This window comes from Oncorhynchus masou, chromosome 22 (genome assembly GCF_036934945.1).
Source record: "Oncorhynchus masou masou isolate Uvic2021 chromosome 22, UVic_Omas_1.1, whole genome shotgun sequence".
Classification (NCBI taxonomy): Eukaryota; Metazoa; Chordata; class Actinopteri; order Salmoniformes; family Salmonidae; genus Oncorhynchus; species Oncorhynchus masou.
Window position 1 is genome coordinate 28,721,705 of NC_088233.1, and position 20,578 is coordinate 28,742,282.

Here is a 20,578-nt window from a genome sequence, read left to right on the forward strand (position 1 = left end):
TGATGGTGACAGAGTTTATTATACAGTTCAATTGTCATCCTGACAAATATGAGCATCAACAATAATATCACTTACTAAATAAAGCCTGTCTGTTGGTCTGAAGCGTGTCCATCCAGTGGCCTATTTCATATTTACAGTGATAGTCATGTGACTACATCTCTACAGTCTAAAGCAGCCTCCTATCCTCTCCATCTGCACTGATCTCACAGAACTGGACAGGAAAAGGAAATAGAGCAGACTGTAGCTAAATATTTTGAAACTGGAAATTGAAGTGTTTTTTTAGGTTGTGATCAAAACATTTTCTAACTTGTGCCAACTAAACATGACCCTGCTGTTTTGTCCCATTAGTGCAGATGAAGGACAGGAATTTGGATTGGAAGGGAGGAGGCAGCTGAAGAGTACTGAGATGCAACTGTGCACAGGTGATGGGGCTGTGGCTGGTATTTACAGAGCTGGAGATGGCATGTGACAGTTCTACTGGCATGGAGAGTTGTGTATAATACAGAGGTTTGGGGTCGAGGGTTAAAAGGTGACATGGTCAAGGTGGGACAAGTTCAACAAATTCAGATGTTTTTATCTTAAATTGAGCATAAACATGAGGTCATCACTCACACTGCCACTACACACAGAATACATACTGCTATGAGTAGAGAAGCCAGCATCTCACACACACACACACACACACACACACACACTTGCCTGAGTTTAGAAAGAGGAATGGAGTATGCTACTCAGACAAAAGCTCTGTGGTCACACACACAGATGCGCAAAAGCACACAATCCTCACGCAGAAGAAACATTTTTTTCTGACTGAAAGGTAAATAAGCCTAAAGATTCAAGCTATGTGATTGGTGGAGATAAATCTGAGCCAGGAAGTCCTCAGGTAACTCAGTGATGAGAGGAGTTTGAGCTTACAGAATGTGATGTAATCACTTCCTGTGTGGCTCATCAGGCTGCCGTGTAGGCCAGGGGCTATGGTAGGCCTGTGTTAAATGTCTTTTCAGCATGCGCTGATGTGACATACTAGACTACGACACTGAAGAAGATAAATGAATGTATTTTTAAAGACAATATTTTCATTTTATACACAAGGTTCGCAAATGAAGTTTCCAAAGACAGCTGTAGAGCATAGAATCCTAGGATGTCAAATGGCCACCACACATCCAGCATAGCCTGCTGACCACACCCACACACCCTGATTGTGGAATGAAGAAGATGGAGGGTCCTGATGGGACCTGGGGCAGGGTGCAGTAGGGAGGTGCCCTTCCCTCTCAACAGATGGGCACACAGACTGGAGAGAGAGGGTAGTCGGGGTGTGTATTCAGTCTACTGGTGGGCACACTGTACCCCTGGGCCGTGCGGCCCCCCCTCCTCATCAGAGCTATCATTGTAGGCCTCCCTTCTGGCCCCCGCTGACCCCTGACCTCTGACCTCACAGTCCTGGAGGTCAACCTCCTCTGCCTCCGACGAGATGACTGGTCCATCTGCACGCGCAGGCAGCAGGTCCTCCAACTCCTAAACACACACATGTAAAACACACATTCTGTAAATTACGTACACAAAGTAAAGGTTAAGACAATGTGTGATGCACCAGACACCTTAGGCGGGCTATTTGGTTCTCAGGGGTACTCACGGTGAGTTTCTCAGGGCTGATCCAGTTGTTGTCAGGGAACAGGACATCAAACTTGATGAACAGATCGCCTTTCTCAAATGGGTTCCTGTACTGAGGCATACCCTCTCCCTTCACCACCCGGATACAACCTGACACACACGTAATGATACAAGGCAAGCAAAATAGATCAAGTTAAAGAGCGACTGCCCCTAAAAAGCAACTTCTCGTTTTGAAAACGTCCTATTTGGCATCGATAGGAGTCAGAATTATATCATGTCAAAATGTACTACAAAGTAGTATGATCATAAAATCATTCTCCAAAAAAGGCTACGTCACGGAATGAAGGGTACCGTAAGTGTTCCTTTGGTTGGGTTTATTTCAATCCTGCCCACAGCTGGCAGCACACAAGTAATCATGAATTCGGACCGCAGCTGCATGCGACCTGATCGTAATGACCAAGGTCAATTTCTATTTGACATCCCTATGGGGCAAGTTAGGGAACCTTAAGTAAATTGCAGTGTACATGGGACAATATTTTAAAATGTCAATAGCTCCCAATTTGAATTATTTAAACACCTCAAACCATCTATAAATTGTAGAAATATCGAAAGCATTTAAAAAAAGGTGTGCACCATGACAATATTGTCCCATTTTGCTATTTATTGACGGTCACTAACTAGCCCCAGAGTTAGGCTATCCGATGTCAAACCAACTTTGTCACGGTCGCACACCAGCCAGCTGAAGCTAATTGGCGAAAGAAGTTGTCTAGCACGAGCAAGCCTAAGCGACTTCAAGACACAAGACCTGGCTAGACTGTTTCAAGTTATAAGCGTAAGTGAATACTGTGTGCTGTACAAACGAGTGACTGTACAAACGCTTGCCACATCCGAACATACAGAGACAACCACATTAAACCACACCCCCAAAACATCTCTTGTTTGGCTTCAGTCATGGCTGCTGCATTTCTTAATGACCAAGCCAAAAAAACTAGGCCAAATGAGGAAGTTCAGGCCCCCTTTAAACTTGAAGCGGTGTGTGTGTGTGTGTTGTGGAGTGGTGAGTGTTTACCTGGGTCTATGACCTTGCCAGGGGGATATTTGACAGCGAGCTGGCGTCCGTCGAGGTGTGTGACCGCCAGCTGAAAGCCACACAGAGCTTCCACCAGGCCGATACGCTGGGTCATGTGGAGGTCATGGCCATCACGACGGAACTCCTGCAGAACACACTCAATAATTAACATTTTATCAGTACTTTGACTCAACCTCTCTGTTCGGCAAGAGCGTTTAAGGATTTTCTCAAACTCAGGAGATGGGAATTGAGGGCCACCTTCAGAGAGGAAGCTAAAACATTTTGTCACTGGCCGGCTACCACCCAGACTCTGCCCTCCAACTTAGACTGCTGTCCGATGTACATAGTCATTGATTCTCTGGCAGTAAGCATGCCAGTTGCACACTCAACTTGAGACATCTGTGGCATTGTGTTGGGTGATAACACGGCACATTTTAGAGTGCCTTCTATTGTTCCCAGCACAAGGTGCACAGGTGTTACGACCATGATGTTTAATCAGCTTCTTGATATGCCACACCTGTCAGGTCGATAGACTATCCTGGCAAAGGAGAAATGCTCACTAACAGGGACGTAAACACATTTGGGCACCACATTTGAGAGGAAAAATATTGTGTGAATATGGACAATTTCTGGGATCTTTTATTTCAGCTCATGAAACCAACCTTTTACATGTTGCATTTATATTTTTGTACAAAGTGAAGGAAAAGCAGCCAACGAGTGCTCAGCATATGTGGTTGAGATAATGCCAAGAGTGTACAAAGCTGTCAAGGCAAAGGGTGGCTACTTTTTCGCAAATATATTTTGATTTGTTTAACAGTTTTTGGGTTACTACATGACTCCATGTGTGTTATTTCAGAGTTTGTCTTCACTATTAATTCAACAATGTAGAAAATAGTACAAAATAAAGAACACCCTTGAATGAGTAGTTGTGTCCAAACTTTTGACTGATACTGTAATATAAATATATATACACTACTCAAAAAAATAAAGGGAACACTAAAATAACACATCCTAGATCTGAATGAATGAAATATTCATATTAAATACTTTTTTCTTTACATAGTTGAATGTGCTGACAACAAAATCACACAAAAATTATCAATGGAAATCAAATTTATCAACCCATGTAGGTCTGGATTTGGAGTAACACTCAAAATTAAAGTGGAAAACCACACTACAGGCTGATCCAACTTTGATGTAATGTCCTTAAAACAAGTCAGAATGAGGCTCAGTAGTGTGTGTGGCCTCCACGTGCCTGTATGACCTCCCTACAACGCCTGGGCATACTCCTGATGAGGTGGCGGATGGTCTCCTGAGGGATCTCCTCCCAGACCTGGACTGAGCGCATCTGGGACATCATGTCTCGCTCCATCCACCAACGCCACGTTGCACCACTGTCCAGGAGTTGACGGATGGAGCGAGACATGATGTCCCAGAAGTGCTCAATTGGACTCAGGTCTGGGGAACGGGCGGGCCAGTCCATAGCATCAATGCCTTCCTCTTGCAGGAACTGCTGACACTCCAGCCACATGAAGTCTAGCATTGTCTTGCATTATGAGGAACCCAGGGCCAACCGCACCAGCATATGGTCTCACAAGGGGTCGGAGGATCTCATCTCGGTACCTATTGGTAGTCAAGCTACCTCTGGCGAGCACATGGAGGGCTGTGCAGCCCCCCAAAGAAATTCCACCCCACACGATGACTGACCCACCGCCAAACCGGTCATGCTGGTGGATGTTGCAGGCAGCAGAACGTTCTCCACAGCATCTCCAGAATCTGTCACGTGCTCAGTGTGAACCTGCTTTCATCTGTGAAGGTCACAGGGCGCCAGTGACGAATTTGTCAATCTTGGTGTTCTCTGGCTAATACCAAACGTCCTGCACGGTGTTGGGCTGTAAGCACAACCCACACCTGTGGACGTCGGGCCCTCATAGCACCCTCAATGAGTCTGTTTCTGACCATTTGAGCAGAGACATGCACATGTATGGCCTGCTGGAGGTCATTTTGCAGGGCTCTGGCATTGCTCCTCCTGCTCCTCCTTGCACAAAGGCGGAGGTAGCAGTCCTGCTGCTGGGTTGTTGCCCTCCTACGGCCTCCTCCACGTCTCCTGATGTACTGGCCTGTCTCCTGGTAGCACCTCCATGCTCTGGACACTACGCTGACAGACACAGCAAACCTGCTTGCCACAGCGCACATTGATGTGCCATCCTTGATGAGATGCACTACCGGAGCCACTTGTGTGGGTTGTATAATTTTTTATATATATATAATTTTTGGGGGATGTGTGTATTGTTTCGTATTGTTACTGCACTGTTGGAACTAGAAACATAAGCATTTAGATGAAACTGCAATATCTGCTAAATGTGTTTGCAACCAACAAAATTAGATTGAGAATTTCTGAACACTGAGTGGTTTCCTGAGCAGTTTATTTCAATCTTTGAGTACTCTCTGCTACAGTGTGTGTGCATTTTACCTCATGCTCCTTCTCCTGTAGGACCAGTAGGATGTCTCCAGGCTCAGTGCCTGGGGCTTGGTCAGCCTCTCCAGTGAAGCTTATTTTCTGGCCATGCCTCATGCCTTTATCAACATGGACCTCCAACAGCTTGGTCTCCTTGTTCACCTTACGACCTTCACACTTCTTACAGCGGTCCTTCTCACTAATCACCTCCCCTATACAAAACACAAACAGATTAGTTTCCTAACAAAAAAAACATTTTTATAGTGTATTCATTATTGCAGACCACGTGTGTGTGTGTGTGTGTGTGTGTGTGTGTGTGTGTGTGTGTGTGTGTGTGTGTGTGTGTGTGGTCCTACCCTCTCCGTTGCAGTCTGTGCAGACTGACTGCATCTGTTGGACCATGCCAGGAGCCAGCTGTCTGATCATGATCCTCATGCCTCTCCCTCTGCAGGCCACACACTTCTGCACCGCCCCCGCCTTACCCCCGGCACTGGAGACAGACCAGAGAGAGGAGAGTCAAGTATCACATTAAACAATATATATCTCATGTTAAAGGGGCAATCAGCAATCACACCTACATTCATTTTTGGACTTGTACCCATTGATTCTAAAATATTATAACTTATAAATTAACTTTGTTCAATTGTCATATCCCATCACAACCCAAAATATAACCTTGTTTTTCAAACAAAGTGAACAAACGGTATACAGCTTCAAAATATGGTAAAAACTATACATTTTTATATCATGAATGTTTAGTCCTGCATCCATCTGTCCACTAAAGATATTTATACAGAACAAAAATAAAACGGAACGTGTTGGTCCCATGTTTCAAAACCTTTCCAGGTGCATAAAAAGCTTACTTCTCTCAATTTTTTTGAAGAAATGTGTTTACATCCTTGTTAGTGAGCATTTCTCCTTTTCCAAGATAATCCATCCTGACAGGTGTGGCATATCAAGAAGCTGATTAAACAGCCTGATCATTACACAGGTGAACCTTGTGCTGGGTACAATAAAAGACCACTAAAAATTAGCATTTTTGTCACACAACACAATGCCACAGATGTCTCAAGTTGATGGAGCTTGCAATTGGCATGCTACTGCAGGTATATCCACCAGAGTTGTTGCCAGATAAATTAACATTAAATTATCTACCATAAGCTACCAACGTCAATTTAGATCATTTGACAGTACGTCCAACTGGCCTCACAACCGCAGACCACATGTAACCACGTCAGCCCAGGACGTCCACAACCGGCTTCTTCACCTGCGGGATTGTCTGAGACCAGCCAACCAGACATCTGATGAGGGTTTGAACAACCAAAGAATTTCTGCACAAATTGTCAGAAACCGTCTCAAGGAAGCTCATCGTCCTCACCAGGGTCTTGACCCGATTGCAGTTGGCGTCGTAACCAACATCTATGGGTAAATGCTCACCTTCGATAGCCACTGGAGAAGTCTGCTCTTCACAGATCAATCCCGGTTTCAACTGGTACCATGAAAATGGCACACAAGCGTGTATGATGTCATGTGGGCGAGCGGTTTGCTGATGTCAGCGTCGTAAACAGAGTGCCTCATGTTGATGCTGGGTTTATGGTATGGGCAAGCATAAGCTGCAGACAACGAACACAATTGCCTTTTTTTTATTGATGAGATTTTGAATGCACAGAGATATCGTGACAAAATCCTAAGGCCCATTGTCATGTCATTCACCCGCCCCCATCACCTCATGTTTCAGCATGATAATGCACGGCCTCATGTCGCAGGTATCTGCACACAATTCCTGGAAGCTGGAAATGTCCCAGTTCTTCTATGGTCTGCATACACACCCATTGAGCATGTTTGGGATGCTCTAGATTGACGTGTATGACAGCCTATCCAGTTCCCACCAATATCCATCAAATCCGCACAACCATTGAAGAGGAGTGGGACAACGTTCCACAGGCCACAAACAACAGCCTGATCAACTCTATGCGACAGAGATGTGTCGCGCTGAATGAGACAAATGGTGGTCACACCAGATACAGACTGGTTTTCTGATCCACACCCCCTACCAACCCACTTGGTATCTGTGACCAACAGATACATATGTCAGAGTATGTGAGCGGAATTGAAAATGGAAATCCCACTCATGGGGCGCACCATGTCCTTTCCGACTGCTCTGACAAAAACCGCTCCGAGCTCCAAAAAACACCCATCTATTTCTGTAACGACCTGGACCTTTCATTTATTTTTTAAGTTTTGAAACCAAACCATATGATTTGAATGAAAAGTATTTTAATAAACATTAAAAGGTGAATGTAAGTGCTCAGAACTTCAAATAGGCTACACGTCATTAAAACAGCATATAAAACACTAAATAGGTCAGGAGCCAGACAAGCCTAAGAAGGAACAAAAATGAATTATTTAAGTTATATCCTACAAAGAAACACATTGTGATGAATTGTGTACAGATGAAGCAGATGCGAAGCTACATGACTGTTTTGCTAGCACAGACTGGAATATGTTCTGGGATCCTTCCGATGGCATTGAGGAGTACACCACATCACTCATTGGCTCCATCAATAAGTGCATCAATGATGTCGTCCCCACAGTGACCAGTACGTACATACCACCAACCAGAAGCCATGGATTATAGGCAACATCTGCACTGAGCTAAAAGGTAGAGTTGCCGCTTTCAAGGAGCGGGACACTAACCCGGAAGCTTAGAAGAAATCCCTCTATGCCCTCCGACAAACCATCAAACAGGCAAAGCGTCAATACAGGACTAAGGTTGGATAGTACTACACCGGTTCTGACGCTCGTCGGATGTGGCAGGGCTTGCAAACCATTAGACTACGAAGGGAAGCACAGCCGAGAGCTGCCAAGTGACACGAGCCTACCAGATGAGCTAAACTACTTCTATGCTCGCTTCGAGGCAAATAACATTGAAACATGCATTAGAGCACCAGCTGTTCCGGGAGACTGTGTGATCACACTCTCCGCAGCCGATGCGAGTAAGATCTTTAAACAGGTCAACATTCACAAGGCCGCAGGGCCAGAAGGATTACCAGGACGTGTACTGCAAGCATGCTCTGGTCAACTGCAAAGTGTGTTCACTGATATTTTCAACCGATCCCTGACTGAGTCTGTAATACCAACATGTTACAAGCAGACCACCATAGTCCCTGTGCCAAAGAACACGAAAGTAAACTGCCTAAATGACTACCAACCCGTAGCACTCACGTCTGTAGCCATGAAGTGCTTTGAAAGGCTGGTCATGGCTCACAACACCATTATCCCAGAAACGCTAGACACACTCCAATTTGCATACCGCCTCAACAGATCCACAGGTGATGCAATCTCTATTGCACTCCACACTGCCCTTTCCCACCTGGACAAAAGGAACACCTACGTGAGAATGCTATTCATTGACTACAGCTCAGCGTTAAAAACCATAGTGTCCTCAAAGCTTATCACTAAGCTAAGGACCCTGGGAATAAACACCTCCCTCTGCAACTGGATCCTGGACTTCCTGACAGGCCGCCCCCAGGTGGTAAGGGTAGGTAACAACACATCCGCCACACTGATCCTCAACACAGGGGCCCCTCAGGGGTGCGTGCTCAGTCCCCTCCTGTACTCCCTGTTCACTCATGACTGCACAGCCAGACACGACTCCAACACCATCATTAAGTTTGCCGATGACAACAGTGGTAGGCCTGATCACCAACAACAACGAGACAGCCTATAGGGAGGAGGTCAGAGACCTGGCAGTATAGTGCCAGGACAACAACCTCTCACTCAATGTGATGATTGTGGACTACAGGAAAAGGAGGACCGAGCACACCCCTATTCTCATCGATGGGACTGTAATGGAGCAAGCGGAGATCTTCAAGTTCCTTGGTGTCCACATCACCAACATGGTCCAAGCACACCAAACAGTCGTGAGGAGGGCACAACAAAACCTATTCTCCCCCCAGGAAACTGAAAAGATTTGGCATGGGTCCTCAGATCCTAAAAAGGTTCTACAGCTGCACCATCGAGAGCATCCTGACTGGTTGCGTCACTGCCTGGTATGGTAACTGCTCGGCCTCCGACCGCAAAGGCACTACAGAGTGTAGTGCAAACGGCCCAGTACATCACTGGGGCAAAGCTTCCTGCCATCCAGGACCTCTATATCAGGCAGTGTCAGGGGAAGGGCCTAAAAATTGTTATGGACTCCACCCACCCTAGTCATAGACTGTTCTCTCTGCTACTGCACGGCAAGCAGTACCGGAGCGTCAAATCTAGGTCCAAAAGGCTTCTAAACAGCTCCTACCCCCAAGCCATAAGACTCCTGAACATCTAATCAAATGGCTACTCAGACCATTTGCACTGCCCCACTCTACCCAACTGTACATATTACCCCAACTAACCAGTGCCCCCGCACATTGACTCTGTACCGGTACCCACGTGTAGTGTCACGCCATTGTTATTTTACAGCTGCTCTTTAATTACTTGTTACTTTTATTCCTTATTCTTACTCATTTTTTTCAACTGCATTGTTCATTTTGTTATACATTTTTATTTAATTCATTTTGTTGTATTAACTCATTTGTCTATAAATGGTACATATACAGTGCATTTGGAAAGTATTCAGACTCCTTGACCTTTTCAACATTTGGTTACATTATAGCCTTATTCTAAAAACTGCTTAAATATTTATTTTCTCCCCTCAATCTTCACACACTACCTCATAATGACAAAGCCAACAGTTCATACATTTTTTGCAAAATGTATAAAAACTTTAAAAAATGAAATATACCTTATTCATTTAAAAGTATTAAGACCCTTTGGTATGAGACTTGAAATTGAGCTCAGGTGAATCCGGTTCCCATTGGTCATCTTTGAGATGTTTCTACAAATTGATTGGAGTCCACCTGAGGTAAATTCAATTGACTGGACATGATTTGGAAAAGCACACACCTGTCTATATAAAAAGGTCCCACAGTTTACAGTGGATGTTAGAGCAAAAACCAAGTCATGAGGTCAAAGGAATTGTCCGTAGAGTGCCGAGACAGGAGTGTGTCGAGGCACAGATTTGGGAAGGGTACCAAAAAATGTCTGCAGCATTGAAGGTCCCCGAGAACACAGTGGCCTCCATCCTTTGGAACCACCAAGACTCTTCCTTGAGCTGGCCACCTGGCCAAACTGAGCAATCAGGGGAGGCAGCCAAGGGAGGCAACCAAGAACCCGATGGTCACTGACACTGCTCCAGAGTTCCTCTGTGGAGATGGGAGAACCTTCCAGGAGGACAACCATCTCTGCAGCACACCACCAATCAAGCTTTTATGGTAGTGTGACCAAACAGAAGCCACTCCCCAGTAAAAAAGGCACATGACAGCCAACTTAGATTTTCCAAAAGGCACCTAAAGGACTCTCAGACCATCAGATACAAGATTCTCTGGTCTGATGAAACCAAGATTGAACTCTTTGGCATGAATGTCAACGGTCACGTCTGGAGGAAACCAGTCACCATCCCTTCGGTGAAGCATGGTAGTGGCAGCATCATGCTGTGGGGAAGTTTTTCAGCAGCAGAGACTGGGAGACTAGTCAGGATCAAGGGAAAGATGAACGTAAGATCATTGATTGAAACATGCTCCAGAGCACCCAGGACCTCAGACTGGGGTGAATGTTCACCTTCCAACAGGACAACAACCCTAAGGACACAGCCAAGACTATGCAGGTGTGGCTTCGGGACAAGCGTCTGAATGCCCTTGAGTGGTCCAGCCAGAGCCCGGACATCTCTGGCGAGAACTGAAAATAGATGACCAGCGACGCCACCCAACCTGACAGAGCTTGAGAGGATCTGCAGAGAAGAATGGGAGAAACTCCCCAAATACAGGTGTGCCAAGCTTGTAACGTCATACCCAAGAAGGCTTGAGGCTGTAATCATTGCCAGAGTGCTTCAACAAAGTACTGAGTGTTGAATACTTCATGGAAATGTGATATTCCATTTTTTATTTGTAATATTTGCCAACATTTCTAAAAACCAGTTTTTGCTTCATTATGGGGTATTATGTGTAGATTGGGGGGGGGGGGGGTCAAGGGGTCTGAATACACAATAGGCTGTGACATATAATTAAATTCAAATTTAAAAAAATGCCTTATTAGTGCCTTTGAATTCATTTTTAGAAAGAAGAATTTAGCCAGTCTGACTTCAGGCTCATGCGATGGTGCCTAGAGAGCAGGCCAGCAGCGATGCATGTCTTTTCAAATGATTCTTTAGTTGTGGACACTACATCACCACACTCGCTCTCTTGGTCCTCATCTTTGTAAGTCACCTTCATTTTGCAAGTGTGTGTTTTTATCTGTTTCTTTATGAAAATATTTAGCAAACTCAATGACAGTAGTTAAAGAAAGAGGCTATAGCAGCACTTGTATTTATTTATTTCACCTTTATTTAACCAGGTAGGCTAGTTGAGAACAAGTTCTCATTTGCAACTGCGACCTGGCCAAGATAAAGCATAGCAGTGTGAACAGACAACACCAGAGTTACACAAGGAGTAAACAATAAACAAGTCAATAACATAGTAGAAAAAAAAAGAATCTATATACATTGTGTGCAAAAGGCATGAGGAGGTAGGCAATAAATAAACCATAGGAGTGTATAATTACAATTTAGCAGATTAACACTGGAGTGATAAATGATCAGATGAACATGTGCAGGTAGAGATACTGGTGTGCAAAAGAGCAGAAAAGTAAATAAAATAAAAACAGTATGGGGATGAGGTAGGTAAATTGGGTGGGCTATATATCGATGTTGGCTGACTTGTTGGCTGACCCTCATTACATATTCGTATTCGTCACCAAACCCACTGACTCCAGGTCATCTAAAAGTCTTTGCTAGGTAAAGCCCGGTATTATCTCAGCTCACTGGTCACCATAGCAACCCCACCCATAGCACGTGCTCCAGCAGGTATATTTCACTGGTCATCTCCAAAAGCCAACACTTCCTTCGGCCACCTTTCCTTCCAGTTCTCTGTTGCCAATGACTGGAACAAATTGCACAAAAAAAAAGTTTTTTTTTTATATCACTGAAGCTGGATGGAGCGTTAGATCTCACTCTCTAACTTTTAGCATCAGCTGTCAGAGCAGCTTACCGATCATTGCACTTGTACACAGCCCATCTGTAAATAGCCCACTCAACTACCTCATCATCTGCACATATATCACTCCAGTGTTAATGCTAAATTGTAATTATTTCACCTCTATGGCCTATTTATTGCCTACCTCCCTGCATTTGCACACACTGTACATTGATTTTTCTATTGTGTTATTGACAGCAGTTTGTTTGTTTATGTGTAACTGTGTTGTTTTGGTCGCACTGCTTTGCTTTATCTTGGCCAGGTCGCAGTTGTAAATGAGAACTTGTTCTCAACTGGCCTACGTGGTTAAATAAACGTGAAAAACCCCCACAAAAAAACAAGTAGACTACAAATGCATGGTGAGCCAGGCATGCCCTGACCTCGTGAAGTGAGCACTACTGGAGCCAAATTGGTAGCGAGCGAAAAGGTCGACGCTCCAGCTCCGCTCACATACTCGGGCGGCAGGGTAGCCTAGTGGTTAGAGTGTTGGACTAGTTACCGAAGGTTGTAAGTTCATATCCCCGAGCTTACAAGGTACAAATCTGTCGTTTGAAAATCTGGACATCATTGAAAATAAGAATTTGGTCTTAACTGACTTGCCTAGTTCAATAAAGGTAAAATAAAAAAATACTCCATCTGTATTCCAAGACATGTAAACTCCATAGATAGGTCCTAATGAATTAAATTCAATGATTTCCTTTTATGAACTGTAAATCAGTAAAATATTTGAAATTGTTGCATTTATATTTTTGTTCAGTGTATTTCAAAAAGTGTAGTAGCTCAGCAACTACCAACATTGATCTCCATGCGAATTATATTATTTTAAAGTGTGTGTGTGTGTGTAGACTCACCCATTGCAGGAAGCACACAGGACATTCTTGCTGAGTTGTAGTTTGGTTGTTTTACCATTGTAGAGGTCTTCCAGTGAAACTCTGTTAGACAGGTAGGCAGGGTAAGGAATAACTAAAATAATATGTCTGGATGAGGACCATAGATGTGAAGGGAGAATAACTGTCACTCACTTGAGGGGATGCACCATGTCCTCGCCTCTCCTGCGCCCTCCATTGCGTCCTCCCCCTCCGCGTCCCTGCCCCCCCATGAAGCCAAACAGCCCCCCTCCAAAGATGTGGGAGAAGATGTCATCCATGCCAGCCCCTCCACCACCTCCCTCCCGCAGCCCCTGCTCTCCATAGCGGTCATAAAGCTCCTTCTTTTCTGGATTGGTCAGCACCTCATACGCAAAACTTATCTCTTTAAACTGGGAGAGATGGGGGGGGAGGGTATCATTAGGGAGGAACCTGCCATTGTCCATCATAACTACCTCCCACAGACATTCTACATAATCAGGTGACATTTTTCATACTGTTAACTTTAAATCCACATGAACAATCTTCACGTTGTTGTCTCACAGATCCTCTCATCTCAATAGTCTAGGTTTCCTCTCCTTCATCTGCACTGATGTTACACAGGTCAGATGATAGCGATGCAGAAGAAGATGCTGGTTGGGGCAGTGCTGCAGATGAACCAAAGGAGACCAGGAAAGAGGGTGCCTCAACAGACTAGCTTGTGCACTCTTGCTATGGAGAGGAGGCCATTTGAGTAATACCAAAAGCGATTGATACCAGCCTCTGTTACTGCACAATACAGATAGGCCCATGTGATGGTACTACCATGACTAGTGGTCATGATGTGGCTTGATCAGTGTTATGTGCTGCTGTGAATCGTTTTGTGTGTACTGTGTCATGTTTTGATTGTGTTATTTGTGTAACTGCCCGTTTCTTACCTTGTCCCCTGCATCTGGGTTCTTATCAGGGTGAAACTCTTTGGCCAATTTGCGGTATGCCTGAACACATGAGAGACAGACCTACATTATCAGTCAATGTCTGGGAGTGGGCTGTTGTAGGGCCAACATTTTCTAACTGCGTAGCTTTACCCTGCTGCTGCGGCAAGAGAAACACTTGGTGAATCTGAAAACATTCAGCTAGCATGCTTAACATAATCATCCTCCTCATGACAATCTCTAGTAAAATAGCAATATGTAGTATCTGTCAAAAACATGACGACAGAGTAACTAACTTTAGACCATATTAGCTAACAATAATATATGTAGTTAGCCAACATTACCAGAAAAATGAGATACATCCCGAGCTCATTATGTACTAACTGGCTATAACTAGCAAATAACATACCTAGTACCTCTATATGGTTTTACTCTGTCAGCTTTGTTTTACTCACGCCAGCTAGCGCAGCATCTTACGCTAACGTTAGCTAGCTGCTGCAGCTAACTTCGCGCAGCAGTCTGCACTGCCTAGCAACGATCGGCCGCTGCCTGTGCTACGTTTCTATGCGTAACTAACTAACTAGTTAACTAGCTGTCTTAAATCGCGCTTTTCAAAACAGAGAAATACTTACTTTTCATTCGATATTTGCCCCAGAATATGCACTGGCTAGCTCGCATGATTAGCTAGCTAACGTTAACTAGCGATAGTTTAACTAGCTGGGTTAGCTTAGCATCTGAATAGTGTTGGTAAGGCCACATCAACCCTGTTTTGCGGTCATATAATTTTCCTATTTGTTTACATAACACCAGTCACTTACCTTCTTTAGGTCGTTTTCTGAGGCGGAGGGTGAAACTCCGAGGATGTCGTATAGCTTGGTATCCACAACGTTGGCCATAATGATAGCTAATGTTAGTCAACTACAGACAGAAATACCTTCTGCCGAGGAAAGGAAACGAGAGAAGATAAACAAGCCGGGTGGGAACGTCATAAGCAATGCGTCAATATGGGTCAGTGCTGACAGTCAGCTGATAGGCTACAGAGAGCAGCAGAGATTATGGAGGCATGTAGCTACAAATATTCATATTTATTTGTATAAACCTATCTCTAAGCTAGTTGCAGTTTTTAATAATGCCGGCTCGTCAATGTTGGAAGTACACTTCTGACTGGGCCACCGAGTTAGCATTTTAATAATCTCCTGTTATTTTTTACTAGGGGCATGCAGTCTGTGCTATGTTTTAAGGGTGCTACACATTTTGGAGGGACTTGTCAAGAATATTCAAGAAGCGCAGTATCTTTGGCACACCAATAAACCACACATGCTCGGCGTAGATTTGATTGCTCTTTCCCGCAATAGTGTCCGCCATTTTGATTTAAAATATGTGAGAATCCTTTTCTGTCTTGCTCCAATCTCCAGGATAAAAGCGACAACTAATTTACTGAACCTGGGATTGTCCTATACACAGTTGGAAGGGTCAGGCAGCTTCTGGTGAGTTGACAAGAAAACACTCGACAGTTTACTGACATATCTGGTTAAATAACCTGGACGTGCATCACCAGTTGACTGTTTTGGAACATAAACAAAATGCTCAGCTAGCAGGTTAACAACACTGACGCACTGAAGCTAAAGTCAAGGTAGGTGCTTGTCGTAGCTTACCTGAGAATTCTCAACCCCACGATATCGTGGAGATGATAGTTCCCAGAGTCGTAGCTGTGACTTGGCAAGATTGCAATAATCAGCCTGGCTATATACGCAGTCTAACGTTAATTAGCAGCGCGTAAACTAGCAACAACATCCGGATTCTACTAGCTAGCTAATATATGCTTAGACATTTGACAGTCATGGATCGCTAGCAACCTTGCTACGCAGCACTGCATCCTAAAGAGGAGAGTCAGCTGTGTGTGCTGGAACACACGAATTACTGTTATCTCTCTCTATCACTTTCAGGTGGCAGAGGTAGTGATGGCTTGTGTGTGAGGGAGTGTGTGTGTGTAATCATCCATACAGATTCATGACCGTTCCTCCCTGCATATTTGAAATAAATGACTGAAGAGGTCTGACCTAGGACACACATTTTACTAAGGTAAGGAGAAAACACACTCACACCTGACACATTATGCTCACTTAAAGATACAATCTAGACTATCTGTTCACTTCAGGTTTAAAGTGCTTCCCCTGTAAACTGAGTGTGTGTCTGACTCACCCCCCCCCCCCCCAATCATACCCCCTCCAATCATACCCCCTCCTTGCATCCTTCTTTAGCAAGACAATGGGAAACCTCATAAAACACAAGACCAAACAGAAAAATTAAAGTTGCAAAACCTATGATACACAGTGAAGTTGGTGTTTTCTATTCACTGTCTCTCCTCCCAGCAGCAGCAGCCATGTTCTGGAAGTTTGACCTGCACACATCGTCCCAGCTGGAGGCCCTGCTTCAGAAAGACGATGTCACGCTCACTGAGCTCATGGAGGAGGAGGACGTACTGCAGGAGTGCAAGGCCCAGAACCGCAGGTTAGCCTTTAACATTAGCCCCTGCATGCTTTTTATTAGCATTAGCTTTAGCATTTCCAATGCTAACAAGTGTCTGTTGGCTCCTCTCTGGGCCCCAGGCTGCTGGTCTTCCTGTCCCAGGACACCTGCATGCAAGAGCTGCTGCACCTCATCACCACAGAGCCACCTGCTGGTCTGGAAGAGATCAAACGCTTCAAGTGAGTCTATACACACACACACACATGCACGTACGTCCAGTCAGTCACTGGGATGCTTCAATGAGCGTGTGTGTATGTTCCAGGCATCCTAACATAGCATGTGAGCTGCTGACGAGTGATGTAGGGGTGATAAATGATAAGCTGGGGGGAGAGAAGCCCCTTCTGGACATCCTGTACTCCTTCCTGGAGCAGCCCCCTCCCCTCAACCCCCTCCTCGCATCCTTCTTCAGCAAGACCATTGGAAACCTCATCACACGCAAGACCGAACAGGTACAGTAACAAACACATCTTACACACAGTTAAAGGGATACTTCGGGGTTTAGGCAATTAAGCCTTATTTCCTACTTACCCAGAGTCAGATTAACTCATGGATCCGATTTTTATGTCTGTGTGTGCATTTTGAAGGTAGTATATCGTTAGCTTAGTGCTTTTGTTGGAAGTCTCCACAGACTGCTAGCCAGCTCCTCTCAAAAGCAGGGGAAATAGACCTAACTACTCCAAAGCTTGGTGGTTGGTCATTTATATTCTAACAAAGCTATACATAGTAATCAATATTTTATAAATTCGTAAATTTTTCTGATAATCACAAGAAACAAGGATCTATCCACTTCCTCATTCTGTCCCCTTGTCACATAGAGATTGCAATTTTGTATTTGTCTGTGTCACTACCCATGCGCTCACAGGCGCAATAATGGGACAGATACAGCATTGCGATCTCTGTGACAACGGAGCAGGATGAGGAATTGGATATAATCTTGTTTCTTATGATAATCAGTCAAATGAACACATAAAACATAAAAATGGTATCCATGAGTTTGTCTGACTCTCGCCTAAACCCTGAAGCATCACTTTAATGGTTCTAATCTGGTTGTTGTGTTCCGTTTCCTGCAGAGCAAGGAGATTTCGTCTCTCCAATGTAGATTTAATAAAATTGGTTATAATAATCTATATTGTTGAAATATAGGTTTTCAGTTGATCTGGGTGACAGGTGGTTGTGTTGTTGTCTCTGTAGGTGATCTCCTTCTTGCGGGGAAAGGAGGGTTTCCTGGGTCTGGTTCTTAAACACATCAACACATCGGCCATGATGGACCTCCTGCTACGCCTCATCAGCTGTGTAGATCCTGCTCCTCTCCGACAAGACACACTCAATGTATGTCACACACACACACACACCTCAGTGTGACTTAAAATATGTAATGGTGTGTTTGTGTTCTCTCTGCAGTGGTTGAATGAAGAGCGGCTGGCCCAGAGGCTCATAGAACTCATTCACCCTGGGAAAGACACGGAGGTGAGACACACACACACACACACACACAATCTACTGATGACTAGAGTGCTGTCAGAGGAGTAATGTAGCCAAATGTGTTTCAGAGACAGTCGAATGCGTCCCAGACTGTGTGTGACATCATCCGTTTGAGCAGAGACCAGACCAATCAGCTCCAAGAGAACTCTGAGGCCGACCCTCTGCTTGCCGTGCTGGAGTCGTAAGTCACTCTCTCACTCTCTCTCGCTCTCTCACACACACCTACCTACCTACCTGTAATTCCCTCTGTCCTGTGTGTTCCTGCAGGCAGGAGTGTGTGAGTCAGCTGCTGGACAACATGTTTGTGGGAGAGCGCACAGAGAGCTGCATCGTCTACGGAACTCAAGTCCTTCTCACCTTACTGGAGATCAGGAGGCCGGGGTTGGTGTTCCATTCTCACATTCCTATAAAGCCTACCAAATAGGATGTATAGGAATTTGGTCATAGGCTAGCCCCTCTTTGACTCACAGATTTTCACAAATCCTAACTGTGTCTTTGGTGTGTGTGTATTCCAGAGTGGAAGGTGTGCTGGATGTGTGTGTTCTGGGATATGAAAGGTGTGTCGTCAGCAGCATCCTGCAGGCTGTCCAACCCCACCTCAAACACTACCACCAACTACTGCTGGATCCTCCCAGGGTAAACTCGCAGACACACACAAAGGGTTGGGCGGTATCCAGATTTTCATATTGTCCTTTTCTCATCCTGGGATTTACGGTATTGGTGCACAAGGTGGCACCAAAACACTTTTTAAAAAGACCATCGGGTGTCTTACCAGAATGCTACCAAAATTAGCACAAGTAATAGTGAACGAGCACAAATGAAAATAAAAAAGGAAATAGACAGTGAAAATAACAGTAGCGAATCTTTATACAGGTGGTACCGGTACAAAGTTGATGTGCGCAGGCACCGGTTAGTCGGGCTAATTGAGGTAATATGTGGGTGTATAGTTAAAGTGACAATGCATAGATGATTAACAGAGTAGCAGCAGTGTAAAATAGGGTGTTTTTCATGCAGGAAAAAAAGATACAACGCAGAAATATCTTGCTGCGTTTTTTTCGACGCAGATCTAAAATTCTTCTTGTAATTTCTGCTCGCGATCGAACGCATTTTGTGCTTCAGTTGCTTCAGTTGTACTTCTCCACTCGGATGAGAGTTCACGAATGAACCGGCTTTCTATCACCAGACAGCGCTCTGACTGATGTGGCTGCCAGCCAAATAGAGTAGCACTTCTGTTGTCATCTGATGAAAATTAAGCTATTTTCTGCCGAATATGTTGCACTAATATATTTTCTGTGATGGATAACTTTAGTTGCATGTCCCTGATCACTCTATTGAAGCAAAAAACCACAACTTTCAATATAAAACGCGACCCCAGTCGATACACAGCTGGACTCAACCTGCTCCCGCTTTCTCCCATTGTGATATTTACAAACAAACAGGAGATTGCTCAACTGTTCTGTGGAACTAAGGTAAGCTTCATAATGTAATGTGGCCGGTGAAATGAAGAACGAGATCTGCTTTATCTCTTAACATATTGCACAAGTTGACTGCAGGTATTTACTTAAGTGTATATATAAAAATGTATTGGAAAAACTTCCAATAAATAGTTGTAATGTTGACGCTATTGAAAAACAATTCTGTGGCTATGTCCAAGTACCTCAGTATACCGTGCAAGCCTACACACACATGCACACCTTCAGCATACACACATCCTGTATTCTCTATGTCACCCTTCCAGTCTTGCGGTGTTATGTGTTATACATTCTTGGAGCTGTAATGTCAGCTATTCATCACACCATAAAACTAAATTACACCTGTGTCTATGTGCGTGTGTTTCTAGCGGACCCCCATGCTGACCAGTCTAGGTGTGTTGGAGGTGCCACTGGGTAACTGTCGTCTCCATGTGGCCAGACTAATGGCCTCCCTACTACAGACCACTAACATGAGTTATTACACCTGTTTTGACGACACGATTTATAACAACACCGTCACACTGGAGCTCTGCAGACTCCAGACCATAAGCCTCCTACTGGTGAGTATACTCTCACATAACATGTCCTGCTTTGTATACATATTTTATCTGTAAACCTGTTTGTGTTGTCTGTTGTAGGACCTGTTCTTTAAGTACACCTGGAACAACTTCCTGCACTTCCAAGTGGAACTGTGTGTGGCAGCCATTCTCAGCCACTCTGCTCAGGAGGAGAGGCCCCAGGTTAGCCTGGTTATCCAGGAAAGGCCCTTGGTTCCCCTGGAGGACATTCCCCAGGCCAGCTTTGTGGCCCAGGAAAAACCCATGTTTCCCCAGAAGGAGAATCCTCAGGGCAGCCTCCCGACCCAGGAAAAGCCCAGGCTTCAGCAGGAGCCCCAGGAAAACCATACCTTGCCTGGCCCCAAACCACCACTGCCCTCTGTTCCTCCTGACATCTCCACACATAACCCACTGGTGACCCATGTAGGTGTCTCTGTCTGCCTGTGTTTCTCTGTAACATATTCTCTCTCAAGGTCTCCCTCTCCCTCACTCTCTTTCTTTCTCTCTCTCTCTC

At 44.7% G+C, this 20,578-nt stretch overlaps 2 protein-coding genes across 7 annotated transcripts in view; one reads left to right on the forward strand and one right to left on the reverse strand.

The window, feature by feature from the left end:
- On the reverse strand, nucleotides 1-15,002 carry dnaja2b (DnaJ heat shock protein family (Hsp40) member A2b). The gene is made up of 9 exons (XM_064929814.1): nucleotides 14,843-15,002; nucleotides 14,028-14,087; nucleotides 13,267-13,502; nucleotides 13,096-13,176; nucleotides 5,495-5,628; nucleotides 5,154-5,350; nucleotides 2,681-2,825; nucleotides 1,634-1,761; nucleotides 1-1,515 (listed from the first exon to the last, which is right to left on the reverse strand). The coding sequence occupies exons 1-9, from the start codon at nucleotides 14,918-14,920 to the stop codon at nucleotides 1,327-1,329; spliced, it is 1,248 nt and encodes a 415-aa protein (XP_064785886.1). The 5' UTR covers nucleotides 14,921-15,002; the 3' UTR covers nucleotides 1-1,326.
- Nucleotides 14,991-20,578, forward strand: part of ppp6r2b (protein phosphatase 6, regulatory subunit 2b) — a 27,094-nt gene continuing 21,506 nt past the window's right edge. For 2 of the 6 annotated variants that reach the window (XM_064929807.1, XM_064929812.1), the window contains exons 1-12: nucleotides 15,108-15,511; nucleotides 15,971-16,106; nucleotides 16,397-16,535; nucleotides 16,634-16,732; nucleotides 16,816-17,002; nucleotides 17,745-17,882; nucleotides 17,955-18,020; nucleotides 18,104-18,216; nucleotides 18,303-18,416; nucleotides 18,551-18,671; nucleotides 19,876-20,067; nucleotides 20,146-20,487. In XM_064929807.1, coding sequence (XP_064785879.1) covers nucleotides 16,408-16,535; nucleotides 16,634-16,732; nucleotides 16,816-17,002; nucleotides 17,745-17,882; nucleotides 17,955-18,020; nucleotides 18,104-18,216; nucleotides 18,303-18,416; nucleotides 18,551-18,671; nucleotides 19,876-20,067; nucleotides 20,146-20,487 — 1,500 coding nt within the window. In that variant the 5' untranslated portion in view covers nucleotides 15,108-15,511; nucleotides 15,971-16,106; nucleotides 16,397-16,407. Of the gene's footprint in view, nucleotides 15,086-15,106; nucleotides 15,512-15,970; nucleotides 16,107-16,396; nucleotides 16,536-16,633; nucleotides 16,733-16,815; nucleotides 17,003-17,744; nucleotides 17,883-17,954; nucleotides 18,021-18,103; nucleotides 18,217-18,302; nucleotides 18,417-18,550; nucleotides 18,672-19,875; nucleotides 20,068-20,145; nucleotides 20,488-20,578 lie in introns of those variants that run through there. The other 4 variants (XM_064929810.1, XM_064929811.1, XM_064929813.1 and 1 more) reach the window with 4 other exon arrangements.

Bases quoted from the DNA above. Each gene is read 5' to 3' on its own strand.
- dnaja2b (XM_064929814.1), bottom strand. From the start codon at position 14,920: ATGGCCAACGTTGTGGATACCAAGCTATACGACATCCTCGGAGTTTCA. The intron at 13,503-14,027 runs GTAAGAAACGGG...CATCTCTCCCAG, and splicing joins ACCCAGATGCAGGGGACAAG to TTTAAAGAGATAAGTTTTGC. The intron at 2,826-5,153 runs GTAAAATGCACA...TGTGTTCTGCAG, and splicing joins TACAGGAGAAGGAGCATGAG to GAGTTCCGTCGTGATGGCCA.